This window comes from Humulus lupulus, chromosome 2 (assembly GCF_963169125.1).
Source record: "Humulus lupulus chromosome 2, drHumLupu1.1, whole genome shotgun sequence".
Taxonomy (NCBI): Eukaryota; Viridiplantae; Streptophyta; class Magnoliopsida; order Rosales; family Cannabaceae; genus Humulus; species Humulus lupulus.
The window spans coordinates 145,760,074-145,776,942 of NC_084794.1; the positions used below are offsets into that span (position 1 = coordinate 145,760,074).

A 16,869-nucleotide genomic window follows, 5' to 3' on the forward strand; every position below is an offset into this window, starting at 1 on the left:
GATTAGATCATTGTGTAAGCCATAATGGGGCATAGGATTTATGTAATTTTATTTGGTTTTTGACACCATAAAATTGTATTTCCGATCACATAAAGTCAAAATGGAGCCTAGGATTAAGAATTCAGCCACCGTTCCTCCGAGGCCGCCCTCTGAGCCGCTGCCGAGGACGTCGTATGGACCGTGCGAACGGGTACGTACAGATCCGTACGGTTCCATACAAATGGGCCCCGGCAGCACCAAATGGTGCCACGTGTCCCCGTCTTGCTGGTCCATAATTTTTTTTATTAATCTGAAATTATTCTGTTATTTTTTTAAAATGTTAAATATCTTACTTATTAGACGTTTGATATTTAAATAATGAGATAATTTTGTTATCCTAAGAAACTTTTTTGAATACATTATTTAAAATTTTAAAAAAAATAACAGATTTTAATTAAATTTATTTCAGTTTTAATTAAAACTTGTTTTAATTAAAAAGAAAAATAAAATAATGATTATTTAAAAATTTTGTATTAATTAATCAAGATAATTAGAAAATTGTTTTTTTATTATTATTCTGGACCAACAATGACACATATCCTACCGAAAGTAAAGTAAAGAAGCCTGATGGAGATCAAGGCAGTTTTATTTTATTTTATTTTTTAAATTTTATAAAGAGGTTGTAAAATTAGAAATACCCAAATACACCCGGTTCAACATTTATTGTTTATTTATATATTTAAATAACTATTTTCATGTGATTGATAGCATGTTCATGCATTTTGTGCCATACATAAAAACTCACACAGTCATAATCATGCGTCTCATTAGTAGAAACATGATTATTATGATTGTCCTATATGTTTATATGAATTGTTTTGCGAAACTAATTGCATATAAATTACTTAGTTTTATTCTTTGAAAACTTTGTAAAATATCACACCATTTTTTTTAAGTCTGTATGACTTAATTTCTTTAAACCAACTTTATTTTAAAATTGTTTTTTGGTAAAGTTTAGATGAACAGAATTGGTAATTTAAAATTGGATATGGACCTAGAAACTCGCTTTCTTTCCAATTTTAATTATGTTCATAAAGTTTAAAGAATCTGTAATTAATTTGAAATTAATTAGGTTAAAAACACTTATTTCAAAATAGTGAGTGGGAGAGGGTTGATATCTCAAACATAACCCGTGGTCTCCATTATTAATATAACACCGTGAGATGTGAATAGAGCCTCACGACGGCTTTGTTTTCGTCCCCCTAAGGAAGGTGTCTAGACATGTCAATAGCAAGGTTATATTTCTTACTTAGATAGGAACTAATGATGTATTTTAGGTTTGACCGACCCTAAGGCGGCATGTCCTAAGTTAAGTCATGAACTCCGAAATAATAGGTTACACTCACAAAGTTATGATTAAGCTTTTGCAGTGGATAATCATAACTTGACCAAACTAAGTGGCACTTTAATGTTTAAAAGGGACAATAATTAGTTATTTTAAGTTTTAAACAATAAAGAGAAGAATGTCTTATAAATTCTCTAAGATTAATTTGACCGACCCTAAGGCGGCACTTTGATTGTTAGAATGTTTTATCATAGAAATTAATCTTTATTTTATGTATTTTAATTGTGCTCATGCATCACGTTTAATTTCCGAAACTTTGATATTTTATTTTTCTAAAAATAATAATATTTGTATTTATTTATTTATTCTCAGCAAAAATATCTATTGGTGAATTACACACTGATGCTTTTCTCAAATCCTTGGTTTTTGAACATGAAAATATGCAACACTTGTTTTGAGGCATGTTGACCATTTTTTCTTATAAGAAGATGATGTCAACAGTCTATGAAAAACCTCCAACAGAACCACCTTTGGCTACTAGCTATGAAGTAGAAGAAAAATATGCAAATTGGACGAAATCTGATCGGTTGGCACGTTATTGCATGCTTTCAACCATGCCTGACGAATCAAAGGAAAAACTAGTGCAACATCGTAGTGGGACGATTGTGATACAACCTATTCGCTACGAACATGAGGCACACGTTCTTGTATCAGATACTGAAAATGACGATCCATTGACTTTTAAAGAAGAAATGGAAGACCCTGATGTTGATAAGTGGCAAGCTGCCATGAATCAAGAAATGGAATCAATGTATTCCAATTCAGTCTTTGAACTTATAGATCTGCCTGACAATGTTAATGCCATTGGATATAAATGGATCTATAAGAAGAAAAGGGGTGCAGATGGAAAGGTGAAGACCTATAAAGCAAGGCTTGTGGCCAAAGGCTACACACAGAGAGAGGATGTAGACTATGAAGAAACATTTTCTTCTGTGGCCATGCTTAAGTCCATTCGCATACTTTTATCCATAGCTGCCATCTATGATTACGAGATTTGGCAAATGGACGTCAAGATAGCCTTTCTGAATGGCCAACTTGATGAAACCATTTATACGGAATAATCAGAAGGGTTTATTAAGAAAGATCAAGATCAAAAGGTATGCAAGTTGTTGAAATCCATATATGGATTGAAAGAAGCATCAAGATCTTGGAACTTAACATTTGATGAAACTATCAAATCATATGGCTTCGAACAAAATGTTGACGAAGCATGTGTTTATAAATACATCAAAGGGAAACTTGTTGTTTTCTTAGTTCTTTACGTTGATGATATCATACTCATTGGGAATGATGTAGAGACATTATAAAATGTAAAGACATGGTTGGCTGAAAAATTCCAAATGAAAGATTTAGGAGAAGCGAGCTATGTTCTCGGCATTAAAATTTAAGAGATGGAAAGAACAAGCTCCTGACACTTTCACAATACAGAATCTAATCTTTCCTAACAGATCGTATATTAGTTCCCTTAAGGGTTAATTCTGGAACTGAATAATTTTGAGCTCAAATCTATAATTAGATTATAGATTAATTATTCACTAGTGAATTAATGGTACTTAAGGAATAAGAAGTAAATTAGAAAGGTAAAATGGTAATTGTTCCATTCTAATTTATGAACTAATTAATTAGAGGGTTGAACTATTGTAAGATGGTTATATCAATGGACGACTTAGAATAAGATTTCTGTAGAAGTATATCTATAACATAAAGAGTGCAATTCTGAATTTATAGTGGAGGAATATCATAATTAATAAATAAACTATTATACTTAAAGAGTTTAATTATTTAGTTACAATTTATTGGAGCTTAATGTTATAGGTCCATGGTCCCCGAAATGGGTCAAACAAACACTGACAAAGGTAAATACAAAAATGGGCAAAAGGCCTTATTTGATAAGTAAAATATTTTTCTATGCACTAAACATAATTATTATTATATAATTATGTGTAATTAATTAATTAATTATTTGATTTAACAAAACTATAATTAATTTTAAATTAATTTATTTTCAGGATTTTTGGTATTTAAATAATAAGAAAAAAAATTAGGAAATATCACATGCCTTCCTTGGCATGTGGTACACGTGTAGCATAGTGCTCAGTCACTGTGCTACACGCACAAGAAGCTCTTGGTAGTTTCTTGGTTCCACAATTTTAATTATTTAAATATTCAATAAATAATGAGATATTGTAATATGATTAAAATATTATTATTTAATCAAAATCTCATAACTGATTAGTTATTTTCAAATTGTTTAAAATAACTAATATTTTATTTTTAATATATTGGATATATTAAATATAGGATATAAGTTTTTCAGAACGATACTTTTCAGGGATAGAAAATATATCGTGAAATCTCTCTGAGAGAAAGAGAACAGTGATACAAGCATACACTACACCAAATAACCCTTTCAACAACATTTAAGTATAAATCTTTTAAAAAAGTGTTATCCTAAACCCATAAAATTTGGCAGGACATAAAAAAAATGGCGCACAAATACATTAATTGGCGGCAAATGAAATAATTGTGCCAAATATTGTATTATGTCACTTGTTATTCTCATTTTCTAAATCTACAAATCTCATTCTCTCTCTTAACTCTCTGTCTCCCTCACATCTATCTAAACCTAGCAGAAATCTACTACCCAAACCCCAAATTTTCCCGAACCTCCGAGACCTCTCTAAAAAAATTTCCAAACTTTCCGAGGGGAAATTCTCCAAATTTCCCATAAATTTCCCCACAGCCTCAAACTCCCAGCTCTCCCTACCGCTCACTGAAATCCCAAAATTCTAGTCCTCTACTAATAATCTTTTTGCTGTGCCGTTTCGGTCTGTTTCTGAGCTCGGTGGTGGTGGTGGTGGTGGTGGTTGTCCCTTTGACTTGCTCCATCGTTCGAATCCTTCCGGTGATGAATTCCCGATGAATAGGACTATCCTCACTAGTAGTTCTACTAGCCGTGTGGTGGTTGGCCGCCACGGGATCCGAATCAGACCTTGGCCGCATCCGAATCCGACTGAGGTCATGAAGGCGCACCAGATTATTGACACGGTTCAGAGGGAGCAGAGGCGTCAATTTGGAGTCAAGAACCCTAGAACGGTCATTGTGGTGACTCCCACTTATGTGAGAATTTTCCAGGCCCTTCACATGACCGGTCTGATGCACTCGCTGATGCTGGTGCCGTACGATGTCGTTTGGATCGTGGTGGAGGCTGGTGGAGCTAGCAATGAGACCGATTCGATCCTCGCCAAGTCGGGACTCCGGACCATTCACGTTGGATTCGAGCTGCGGATGCCGAATTCTTGGGAGGGTTGTCATCGATTGGGAGAGTCGTCATCGAGCAGCAGATGAGGCTTCGTGCATTGAGGTGAGTTCATGGTACTTTTGCTCAGCTCAATTGTTGATTTTAGCGTTTATGTTAGTTTTGTTTCCAAAATTGAGCTACATTTATGATACTTGATCTAGAAAATCTGAGAAATTTACCAATTGAAGTAACCAAGATGAACTCTTTAACATTTAGGTTACTAAGTAGTGTGTAAATTATAATTGATCCATTCGTGTTGTATGTGTAAATTATAATTGATCCATTCGTGTTGTATGATCCACAGTCTCTTTATTTATCTCACCAAATCCCCAAACCCTCTCCTCCTCTCACTCAACGTTACCTATTTCTCACCGCTTCTCTCTTTCTCTCACTGCCTCTTTCTCTTTCACACGGAATCCCCAGGTATGTGTAATCTTTTTCTTGTTTTTTTTCCTTGGTTACCTTTCTCTTTCTCTCACTCAGGGTATCTCCGGTTTTTGTCCCTCTCTCAGTTACTATAAGCTTTTTTTTTTAATATCCATTTTTGTATTTATGGGGTATTTTTATGCTCCAGTCTCTCTGTTGTGCTCTTAATTTGTGTTTTTTTTTCGGTCGCACTTCATTACAATTATGGTTGGAAAAAGTTGATTTAGGGCTTGATTTAAACTTTCAAAAGAGGAGAAAGATCTCTAGAAACTGAATAAGAAGGTATATTCTTTTAAGATATTCTGTTTGTTATTTCAAATATTATGCTTTATCTATATACATGTATGTGTTATATATATGTGTGTAAATTTCCTTATTAATTTTCTGTGCATTGTATACGCTTATGTTTAATTGTTCTTAATAAGATTTATTATAATGTGTGTATACATGTGAAATAAAGAATAAAAACAGGAGCATCTCTCTTGTTCAATTTCGGTCTTCCTTGCACGATTCGGTGTTGGTCAATTAGGGTTAATATTTGATGTGTTGAATGCAGCCGTGAGGTGTGAGTTTTTAGACTGGAGTGACTATATTTGTACTTTAGGTCCTGGTTATATAGATTATCACCATTTTTATAGATTCGCACATATAACCATTTCTTTGCTCTTTTCTTCTTTCAATTGAGGTACACGTCTTCTCTTCTCCACTCTGTTTAAGTGTGTAGTGGTATATTTGTAGAAGCTCTCTTTCCATTTGTGAGTTAAACGACATCTTGGAATGTTAACTTTGCTTGATTTTTTAACTATGTCAATATATACATAAAGGGTCTCCAATTCAGCAACTACTTTATCACACTTTTGAATGATTATGTTGGCCTATACTTATTTAACACACTTATCATCATTTATGTGAACTTATCACAATTATTTATATCAGCTGATTCTAAATCATTTACTACTCAATGGACATTGCTCTTACCAACCTGTGATGTATTACAACCAAGGTGAAGAATTAACTCTTCCAAACTATCATTATACTTGATTCTAAAGTCTTAAGTTACAATTTCCACATATTTCTGGTGTAGGTATTCTTTACTTGATTCAGCAGGAAATCCATGGTAGATTGCTGGTGTCCTTGTTCAAAATTCTCATGCTTTTGATAACTCATTCCCATGAAAACAGTCTTTAATTAATGTATAGTAAGTTCATCCTTTAATAGACTTGTTAAAGAATTCAAAACAGTACATAGGTACAGGTTACATCCAACTACTTTTTAATTCTTTCAATTCATCCTCAAATGTGAACAAGTAATTTTACTTGCTTTTGTCATGTTCTTCTTTATTCTAATTTTTGTGTATATATAAATAAATTAGCAAGGTGATTCTATACTCTCTGTTCTCTATTCACACCTTTCTTTCCTCACTTATTTTGTTCTTACTTTGATACAAGTTTAGGTTCATATTTTAAATTGTTTGAATATGGCAGTTTTAATTAATAATAGTCCTTTAGATTTGGGCTGTGTTCATTTTTGTGTTTGTGTGAGTTTTTGGATTTTTCATTAACTTTACTGTATAATTATTTCTTTTACAACAATTTTATAGTCTAATTATTGATTATGAGCTCTCTTTTTGTTGTTTGGATTGTTAGTACTGATACTTTACAAGGATGATTGACCTAGCTGCTGATTATTGTCCATGATTCATTCTATAATTAAGACAGAAAGTATGCTTTTTAGTTTGGAAAATTACAAGAGATGAACATCCATACTCTAATTTTAGTCTTACAAGAGATGTGTTAAATGTTATTTTCATTATAAATTCTTTCTTATGTTGTGTATCCTTGTATAATGCAGATGCTAAAGAAGCTAAGCAAGCAATTACGTGGTGAGGATTGGAATTGGAACAACTTAAACACATTATGTTTGGCAATAGGGTCTATATTTGGTTCGAAGATGGAATAATAGGTACATTTTTTAGCTTACCTTATAAATATTATTTCTACTCATTTTTTGTTTGTTATCAATGTTTATACTTTCTGATTCAACTATAAATAGTAACATGTCTTGTAAAATTGAATATGCAGTATAGAAAAGGTGGAAAGGATTTGGACTAAAAGCTTCTGCAGCAATACCTGCTAGGTTGTGTGTCTTGCTTTAATGGGCATTGGCAGCTCATTTCATGCTCAAGAAACTGCTGTGAGTGGGCAGAGGTAGGTTTTCTTGCCTTATATCTATTGTCCTTTGCTTCTTTGAAAATGTTCTGGGTTAGTTTTGGAATGTTTTTTTGTATTGAGGTTCAAGGTAGTGTAAGGTAACTTTGGTCTATGTTACTCTTGAACTAATGGTCAATGCCCCACAAGTGTACGACAAAATGATCCAAAGAAACTGTATATACATTATGAGCTTGGATAGACAGAATATGTTGTATGAGCCCTTTGGTTTAATGAAGTATTCAAGATAGTTTTAGAGGGTGAGCTATATATTTCTTGGCTAATAATATAAGTCTTGAGACAGAGAAAAGGTAGAGGAGATAGAAAAGATGCATAGTCTCAGTGAACAATATACGTTTTAAAATAGTAGTTAACAATGTTGTTTTGTTTAATTTTTATTTCGTAGAAAAAAATTAAAGCTCCCATGATCAAGGATATGATTCAAATCCTTTTGTCTCTTAGTCTAATTGCTCTGTTTTTATGGTAATCAATTAGTTCCTAAAATACACATTATCTAAAACATACCTCTGTTATTTGGAATAGAGTAAAGGAGATTCATTATTTTGAGCTTTTCTTTTCAAGTCTACTTGATTTAGTAATGGGTGAACATGATTTAGCTCTGAGCCTTCTATTGCTAATCCCACAGTTTTCTTCTCATCTTCAAGTTCAGTTAATATAAAAAAAAAACTCCTATATTTGGTCTTGCAATTCTGTTGAGATTTAGGAATTTTCCTTGTCTTTAACAAGTCCTAGTTGATTTGGTTGGGTGCATAGACAAAAGCAGTATGGGTGTTCTTTGCCTAGAGTTCTCTTTTTTTTTCTTTTTTCTTTTTTGAGAGAGAGAGATGAAGACAGATTTGAAAATGAAGAAGGAAAAAAATGAGAGCAGTGAAAATTTTGTGAGATTTTAGATAATTAAAAAAAAAAACAAACATAAATGCCCAAAGCTTTTTTAATCCAAAGTGTTTTTTTTATCAGCAATTTTTAAGGAAAAAGCAACCCATTTGCAGGCGTTGAAAGGTATTCTCTCTTATTTAAATTTAAATTTAATTCCACATTTGGTGTTTCAATTCATAACATGATATGTTCTCCATTCAATGATTAGAGAGACAAAAAAATGGACATGTGATTTGGATTGAACTCTTTAAATTTTGTTTCTGAAATTGTATTGGCTCATGTTGTAATACAATAGTTAGTTCCACATTTCTTTTATTCTTATTCTATATTTTCTTACTTACCAACATGCTATATGGGTAAGATTAGTGACAATAATAAGTTAAATAGATTCATTTTCTGGTGCCAGATACCATTTCCAAGTTTGAAGAAGAGAAGGAAAGGCTTTTAAAGTGATATGAACAAATGAGTAAGTTTACAGGCCACTACTCTTTTCATTCCCTTGTAGAGAAATGTAATTAAAGTAGTCTTGTTGTAAATAAATGACATCAGTGAAGAAAGAAAAGAGTATGATGTCAAACCATGAGAAAGCTTACGGAGATAAGATTACTTGATTGGAGGATTCTTTAAAAAAGGAAAACTCAGGTATATACTAAATTACTAATCATAAACTTCAGGTTTTCTGAGCTCAAGCCATTTGGGTCTCTTTCTGCCAGTTCTAATTAGCATTCCTATTTGGATTCAGGACGGCAAAACTTTTAGCATTTTGAGGAAAACTTTGGGTTCCCTTTTTGAGAATGCCTCGGATGATGATTTCCCACCTGATGATTAAAGCTTTGCTTCAGTGTTGGCATCTCAGAGAAAAGGCAAAACTGACCACTCTTTCAACCTGATTCAAGATATGTCCTTTAATAACTTCCTTATTACAATGTCTCTAGATAGTAGGAAAAACTTAAATTGTCCATAGTTAATTTCCATTAACAATTCTCGATAGTCAATATTGAATATTTAAATGTTTTCTGCTCTACACAAACTAATAGAGCTCAGCAATAGATCTTATTATGTAAGACCAACTTTATGTGTAGGAATCTTTGGCTGAACACCATAACTACAAACCAGCTATGATTACCGCTTTGGCTTTACAGTCTTTTCATGTAACCGTTATATGCGATAGATGATGAATATGATGATAATTGCTCTAGAAAAGTTTCCCTTTCTTGTTTTGATCTGTGAAGGTGGCATGTTGCTTTTTGGACATTCATTTTGCATTAAAAAAAAGCATTACAGAAGTTTTTATGATCTGCTGTTGGCTGTGGCTTTTTTGCTGTTGTGGATATACTCGGGTCTCCATTGTCCCTATTTTTTTATGCACTACCATTCTAACTTTGGCCCTTTTAACTTTCAAGTGTCTCATTTTACCATTCTAATCATGTTTTGGCCCCTTATTTTATTGCTGACAAAAAAAATTAGGTCTGGGGTCGTAAAACCATACCAATATTTTATTGTCTTTTTATCCTATTAGATGTTGATCTATAATATGATCAAATTAGTCCAGTTGCAGCTAACTATTTACCTAGTGTGTAATCCTATTTGCTTCAAGTGTTCTAGAAAAATTTAATTAATAATAACCTCTCACTTTCAATCTATCTATTTATATATATATAGATATAGCATTGTATCTAGCGTTGTTCCCTTTAGTTTATTCTTTTGTATATATAGATCTATAAATTTTTTTGTGGGCCTCTTGGCTTATACTTAAATTGTTTGCTTGCCTGAAGCCTTACTTCTGATTATGATGACTTTTACATTGTTTTTTTGGTCAGTTGCCCTTCATATGTTTCTGCAGCAGGTGTTAAGGAAAATTTATTTGATGTGGCTTTAAATACAAATATTCTTGATACTGTCACTAATGGTTCCTTGAGGTAAGGCCTTTAGTTTGATTTGCCAAGTTTAATATAGTTCTACACATCAGAGGTCAATATTTTAAAGACTGGTTGTTCTTTACAGGCTAGTATGATTTTCTTTCTTTTTTAAAAAAATCAATTTTAGGTGCTTAAACTGATTAAAAAAGATATCGCGTTGACATCATACGCTGGAAAGCTGGTTGGGGTCATCTGGGACATGTTACTTCTGATTCTTCAATCCATAGTGCTCTTTTTCGGATTGTTTGCAAGACTTCACAAGCATTGGAGGTCTGAATGCTCTGATTCTGTTTGGTCAGAATTTGATATTTAATTTTGTTTCTTCACTGATTTGAGCATTTTTCTTCCTATAATATTTTTCTTCTATTGTCTTGTTTTTTTCCATTTATATTGCAGAAACTTCATGTTAGCCGTCTCTTTGATGTCACGAAAATTGAAGGTTTATCACTTGCTATATCATCTGTTTTGGATATTCTATACAATGTGCTTGCCAAATTTCCTAAGGTACATTGTCCATTAAACAGATGGCTACTTTTTTATTCTTGGCCCAAGTTGGAATTAGTAACATAGATGTTGGCAATTCTTGGTGCTATGGTTATTAGATGTAGTTAAATCTGAACATTGTTCTCATAGCAAAAATATTTTATACCTAGAACTCCCATAGACCTGCTTAGCGAGCCCAAGTTCGAAACTGGGGTTCCCCCTAACTTTACAATATTTAGGGTGTGGGAAACTATAACAGTTGCTATGAGAAGTGCTTGTGTGGGGACTACCTCAGGCCTTCTAGAAGCAAACTACATGCTAACTTTGAGAGCTACTCCTTTTGAGGATTGCAAATTATTAACCTTCTTTGCTGCAAAGAAGAGTAATTGTATTATGATCTTTTGACTAACTATTTTTTGGGCCAGAATTCAAAAATTTTGTTTGTCTAAAGCTGCAAAATATGCCTTTGTTAATAGAATTCTCTCTTTATGATTTTTGTTGATTCTGTGATTAATACATTTTAATTACAAGAGATGATGTTCTATTATTTAAAATTTCCAGGATACATCTTCCAGCCTCCCCATCTTTCTTCAATTAGTTTTGTCATCTGCAACAAAACAAATATCTGTAGTTGCTGCTGTTGTCTCCTTGGTATCTTATTTTCGCAATCCTGTAAGGATTCTCTCGATGCTTGAACTGAAAACCTTTTTCATATTATGTTGTTTCCTCTTATTTGAGGGGAACTTCTCTGCCTGTTATGCATTCTACAACAGCACTTAAAGATTCTTTTACTTTGTTGCTGTTCTTTTTCCTTTTTGGTCTTCTGATTTTCTCAGTTTAGACTCACACATTCATTCATCACCAACATTTTGTGGATTCTGCATGTAAATTGTATATGTGTATATGTATATATTAATATATATATTGAAGCACACTATCCAGTAATGGTAGATACAAAAAGAAGGGGCAGTCTCTAAATTCTTTGGTTGAGGAAACCCAAAGAGACACGATGAAGTGATTTCTTCCACAGAAAACATTTATATTGGACCTTGGCATATCTTTAGTGTTTATCTATTTTGTTGGTATCAATCATGGCTTTGAATACTAATGAAACTCATAGTTTCATATCATAAGTAAACTTCATTGTTTGATATTGACGGGATGGATACCGCATAGTTTAACTTGCATTTGTTTCGTCATGCTTTACTTCAATTGGTGTATCCCCATTCTAAAATGTGAAAGTCTATTCATGTAAAATGGATCTAATTATAGATTTACTATGGCATTAAGTGCAAGGTTTCCATCATTGTTAATGAGAAATTATGCTGAGCACATAGCCTGGGATAAGCTTTTCTGTACCCTTTATATGCTTTTGACCCCTTTTATGGTTTAATGGTTGTATGTAGACTGGCTATTCCTATATTGTTGGCAATCTTTACTACATTTTACTAAGGAGTTTTAACTTATCCATGTAGGCCATACAGATTGGCGCCACTAAAGTACTGTCAATGCTGTTGATGACAGCAGATTTCTTGCCACCATATTTTTCTGCAAGCAGCTTTGGTCTAGATGATAAACAGGTTTAGCATGTTTGAGTTAATGCATTTTCTTTCCTGATCATTAATTTTTTTATTTGAACAACTGACCCATTGTTTCTCATTTAATATATTTTAATTAATACACCATCTAGGTTGCTGATTTGAAATATTCTATAAGCTTTATTCTACTAGAGGAATCTGAAGAAAACGAAGACTTATTTGTTGCTACCGTCAATCTTTTCACTACTGCTGCTCGTTATCAGGTGTGCTACTTTTTGACATTTGTATATGTTTTCTGGTGTCAATAAGTGTATCACTCTTAGGTAATTTTCTGTTCTTTCATTTCGGGATTTCTCATTAACTGTATATATTGAACTTTGTGTTCTATACAGCCTGCTTTTTTTATTGCTGTATTTGCCACCAAAGAGTTTATGGACGTCCAACCAGGTAATGCTGGTGATGGGAAGCTGCCAGCAATTGAGGTTTCCTCTGGGCCAGTAGAGTCTAAAAGTTCAAGCCTTGTAGATGCAGTACTTTGTTATGTTGTAAATTCTGATAGTCATATCAATAAGAGTATTTTGTGTTGAAAGTAGTAACTTTTAACTATGTTGAATATTTAAGACTCCTTGAATACTTAAAGAACATTTTGTTGTTGATGACAGTGTTGAATGTTTTAAACTAATTTGTAGATTGTTAATACAATGTTGAATGTTCTTACTTTTTGTTATTTGAAAATCAAGTTCATTTGATGATACTAGTATATATTAGAAAGCTAATTTTAATTATATAAAAAAATTAAAATATAATAGAATAAATTAGTGTTATATAAATAAAATATATAATGAGAATTTAAACATATCTAAATATAACAATAATACGAAAATTGTGTTATAATATCTATTACAATAACACTTTTTATGCAAAGAATTGTGTTATGCAAACTTCATTATATAATACAAATAATGTGTTATACTAAAGTGTAGTATAACATAAAAAAAGTGTTATACTAAAGTGTAGTATAACACAAATTTATAACTATTGAAATGTGTTATATAATCGACTATAAATAGCATAATTAAACACTTATCTATATATTAAAATAACACAGAAAGTGTGTTATCATTGACAGTATAATAACACATCTGTATAACAATGATAAAGTGTTATGTAAAGTACCCTGACCTACGATAACATAGTCGGTCTTACACATCAAAAAGTGTTATGGTATGTTTTGATAACACATTTTCGGTGTTATTAAAAGAATTTTTTCTTGTAGTGTATAGGTCACTGTTCTTCACATACTTAGGTCCAAATTTTATCAGATCTCATGTGTTGAGAACATCTGATGAATATAATTTGCTTATTATTTTGTATAGTGAGCCCACACTCGTTCTATGTGTGCTGAGAACATTTTGGAAGATTTTGTTGTGAGATCTCAGGGATTTTTTGCCATACAAAAAGCTAGCTGCAAGGAAGGACTTGATTTAATTTTCTATTCATATCTTTTATTCAATATATATATATACATGTGTGTGTGTGTGTGAAGAAGTAGATCTAGAAATCTTGTGGGGTTAAATTAACAATTTTGATTGTTGTTCCGCTGCGTATAATCTCTGATTTGATCTATAAAAACCAACAGATAAGTCAAAAGTATTCTTAAGAAGACAGTCAATAGATCAAGAAGACATTGGTCTAAGAAGCTCGATGTTGCATTATGGACATACAGGACTGCATATAAGATTCCTATTGGCATGTCACCCTACCAGTTAGTTTTTAGTAAAGCATGTCATTTGTCAGTGGAGATGGAACATAATGCTTACTGGGCAATGAGGGAGTTGAATATGGATGCCACAACAGCAAGATATCATAGTTCTTTGAAGCTGAATGAGATGGAAGAGTTTCGTAATGAGGCCTATGAGAATGATAAGATTCATAAAGAGTGTATTAAGTCTTGGTGTAAATATGGAATTTTTTCCTTGTGAATTCTATTCACAAGTGAAGCTCTATGTTACGAGACATCCTGAAAGGGCATCACATGATGGTGAAGGAGTTGGGGTAAGAGAGTCACCCTCACTAGGCGAGGGACTTCGGCCACTCGCCGATCCAAACTTCACCCTCGCTATGCGAGGGCCCCTAGCTGGCCATCCTCGTGCGCCCCATTCCAGCAGGCATCAAGCCTCGTCCACACTCGGAGGAAGAGCATCAGCCTCGCTATGCGAGGGACCCTCGCTATGCGAGGGTGAGGGCTGTGTTGAGGTATCCGTGTTCTTAGCCTCGTGACGCTATGCTCAGAAGGAGGAGAGGCAGCCTCGCTATGCGAGGGACCCTCGCTATGCGAGGGTGAGGGGTGTGTTGAGGTACCCGTGCTCCTAGCCTCGTGTCTATGCGATCCGCATAGGCCGGCCCTGACCCTCGGCACCTCGACTTCTCAAGAGCCTCCTTGGCACAGGCATGGGATCACTTAGGGGAATCTTGTTGATAGGCCAAACGAATGTGGAGCATTTAACGGGAATTGATGAGGACCACCGAGTACGGAACACGTGCGCTGACACGGGGTGTACGGTTATGGAGAGAACAGAGGCACGACCCTATGATCTGCGTCTGAGGAGTAGTGGCGGTACGGACCTGTACGAAGAGTGGTGAGACCACTGGGACACCCTCGACCATGCGCCAGAACCGACAGTACTATGTCCAAGGCCACGACTCTGACACCATCAGGGTAGACACCACTACGCCCTGAGCCACTACTTTATCAGAGTACCTATGTACGTCCCAGTGGTCTGGGACTTGTTTGTATCCTGGGCCAATAGAGCCTCCCCTATAAATAGGCTCCAACCCCTCAGGCTAAGGGGTTGGAAAACTGAATGTAAAAAGGAGACTTATAAAATATATGCTTCTGGTTCTCATGCTTGCCTGATTTTTCTCCTGTTGTTTAGAGTTCTTTCTATCTAACTCATAGCTTCTTAGAGTATAGAGATTGAAGTTTTCTAACCATCAATCGTTGACGAGTTCTTACCGTCAACAGTTTGGCGCCGTCTGTGGGAACGTAAGCACCAAGCTACTGTTCTGCCATTACTTCAGACAAGGAAAAATGCCGAGACGTTCGAAGCGTCTCAAGGAGCCTCGAGAGGTGGAGGTCCACCTTACCGGAGTCCAGCTGAAGGCCTCCATGAAGGATCCACCTCCACCCCGAGACATAGACCCCCCAAGGGACCCTGAGGTTCACCAGAATGACAAGGAGGCCTCGTCTCCGGCCATCCCGCCCGGTGAGAATCCTCCAAGGACAACTACTGCACCACCCGGGAACGCCAACGAGTTCCCTCCTCCCAAACCACCGAAGATACCGAACTCCGGCCGGCAAGACCCGGGCCCCTCAACGCACAGACGCGATAAACAACCCCGGGTCCATTTCGTGAGCTCAAGTTCTAAATCTCGTTTCTATGAAGAGGAGATTCGTGAACTGCACCGTAAAAACCAAAGACTGGAGACTACCCTGGAGAACATGCAGGAGGTGCTGAATGGCCTGTTGCAAGGTAAGTCGAACATGACCCTGCCCAAGAGGAAAGAGAAGGGTCGGGAAACCACTGTCCCAGTAGACGACGGAAGGACCAGACACTCCACCAGTAACACCCCCAGGGAAAAGCCACAAGAGCATCCTAGACCATCGAGGCCACCCCAGGAGCCAAAGCAAGGGAACAATGGTGGCTCTCGCAACGACGTCGAGGTCACCTCAAAGAGGACGCCCTCAGACCTACGAGAGGAGCTCAACAAGAAGAGGGCGAATAAGAGAACTACCCCTCCTACTGTCCCCGCCGAGATAAATCTCACCAGGTACTTGGGGGGCAGGACGACAAAAGTAAACAAAAAAAAAATTGTCTCTTATATTCACAAGGATTAGCTACCCTTATGAATATCAAGGGATTGGTTCAAAAGGATGACCCCCGACGAAAGGCCGACACCCCAAGAGGTGAGGCTGTAAGGAGGGAATCACCCAATAAGTCTAGACCGGCCATTAAGCCGGCTAGCCCAAAAAGGATCTTACAAGGGACCCTTGGAAAAAAAAAATAGTACTTGTATAAGGACGAGAAGGACGCTTCTCGCAAAAAGTAACAAGCGCGCGCAAAGAATATAAAAGGACCCCAACAGCCCAACGGGTTAAAGTGTCCTTACAAGCATAACCAAGGTGCACCAGAAAGGTTATCTCCATCAAATAAATAAAAAAAAAAATGTAATCCACGAACAACAGTGATAAGAGGGACTCATCAGAGCCCCTTAAGCTTGACAAAAAAAAAAAAAGAGAGAAGAAATGGTACAAGGGATTACATAACAAAAGCATACATAGACAGAGTACAAGGGGATCTACGAATCTCCACCGTGATCTTTCCACTCAGAAATCTTCTCGACGGCATGGTCCCCGAAAGGAGATAGGTCAACGGTGGGGTTAGTCCTCCAAACAGCATGCAACGTTTTCCCGATTATGCGATCCTCCACGTTCACAAGCTCAGCCTCAAGCACAGCGATCCTCCCGTTCAGAGTTTGGATGGTAGCCTCCAACTGAATGTTGCTCTGAGAGGTTGAGGCAGCCCGGGCCAAGGCGGTATCCCTCTGGCATACCATCTCGGCCAGTTGGCTGGACAAGGCATCCTTCGCAGTCTCGGCCACCGAAAGGTTCCTCAGTGCCTCCTCAAGCTCGTGTTGCAACCGTTGAGCCGAT

The 16,869-nt window shown here is 35.6% G+C and overlaps 1 protein-coding gene across 17 annotated transcripts; it reads left to right on the forward strand.

Annotated features, from left to right (window-relative positions):
• Positions 1-4,529: 4,529 nt before the first annotated feature.
• On the forward strand, positions 4,530-12,809 carry LOC133818600 (uncharacterized). Of its 17 annotated transcripts, none has more exons than XM_062251568.1 (16): positions 4,530-4,748; positions 4,990-5,108; positions 5,330-5,393; positions 6,048-6,114; positions 6,196-6,309; positions 6,963-7,073; positions 7,193-7,318; positions 8,622-8,681; positions 8,765-8,857; positions 8,958-10,134; positions 10,220-10,404; positions 10,531-10,573; positions 11,179-11,289; positions 12,093-12,197; positions 12,308-12,418; positions 12,548-12,809. In XM_062251568.1, exons 11-16 carry the CDS (start codon positions 10,334-10,336, stop codon positions 12,740-12,742), a joined length of 636 nt encoding a protein of 211 aa, XP_062107552.1. In that variant the 5' UTR covers positions 4,530-4,748; positions 4,990-5,108; positions 5,330-5,393; positions 6,048-6,114; positions 6,196-6,309; positions 6,963-7,073; positions 7,193-7,318; positions 8,622-8,681; positions 8,765-8,857; positions 8,958-10,134; positions 10,220-10,333; the 3' UTR covers positions 12,743-12,809. The 17 variants fall into 17 exon arrangements, with proteins under 17 accessions (XP_062107552.1, XP_062107554.1, XP_062107565.1 ...); XM_062251570.1 differs by having other exon boundaries at positions 10,262-10,404; XM_062251581.1 differs by having other exon boundaries at positions 8,770-8,857.
• Positions 12,810-16,869: the final 4,060 nt, after the last annotated feature.

Bases quoted from the DNA above. Each gene is read 5' to 3' on its own strand.
- LOC133818600 (XM_062251568.1), top strand. From the start codon at position 10,334: ATGTTACTTCTGATTCTTCAATCCATAGTGCTCTTTTTCGGATTGTTT. The intron at 10,405-10,530 runs GTCTGAATGCTC...TTTATATTGCAG, and splicing joins AGACTTCACAAGCATTGGAG to AAACTTCATGTTAGCCGTCT. The intron at 11,290-12,092 runs GTAAGGATTCTC...TTATCCATGTAG, and splicing joins TATCTTATTTTCGCAATCCT to GCCATACAGATTGGCGCCAC.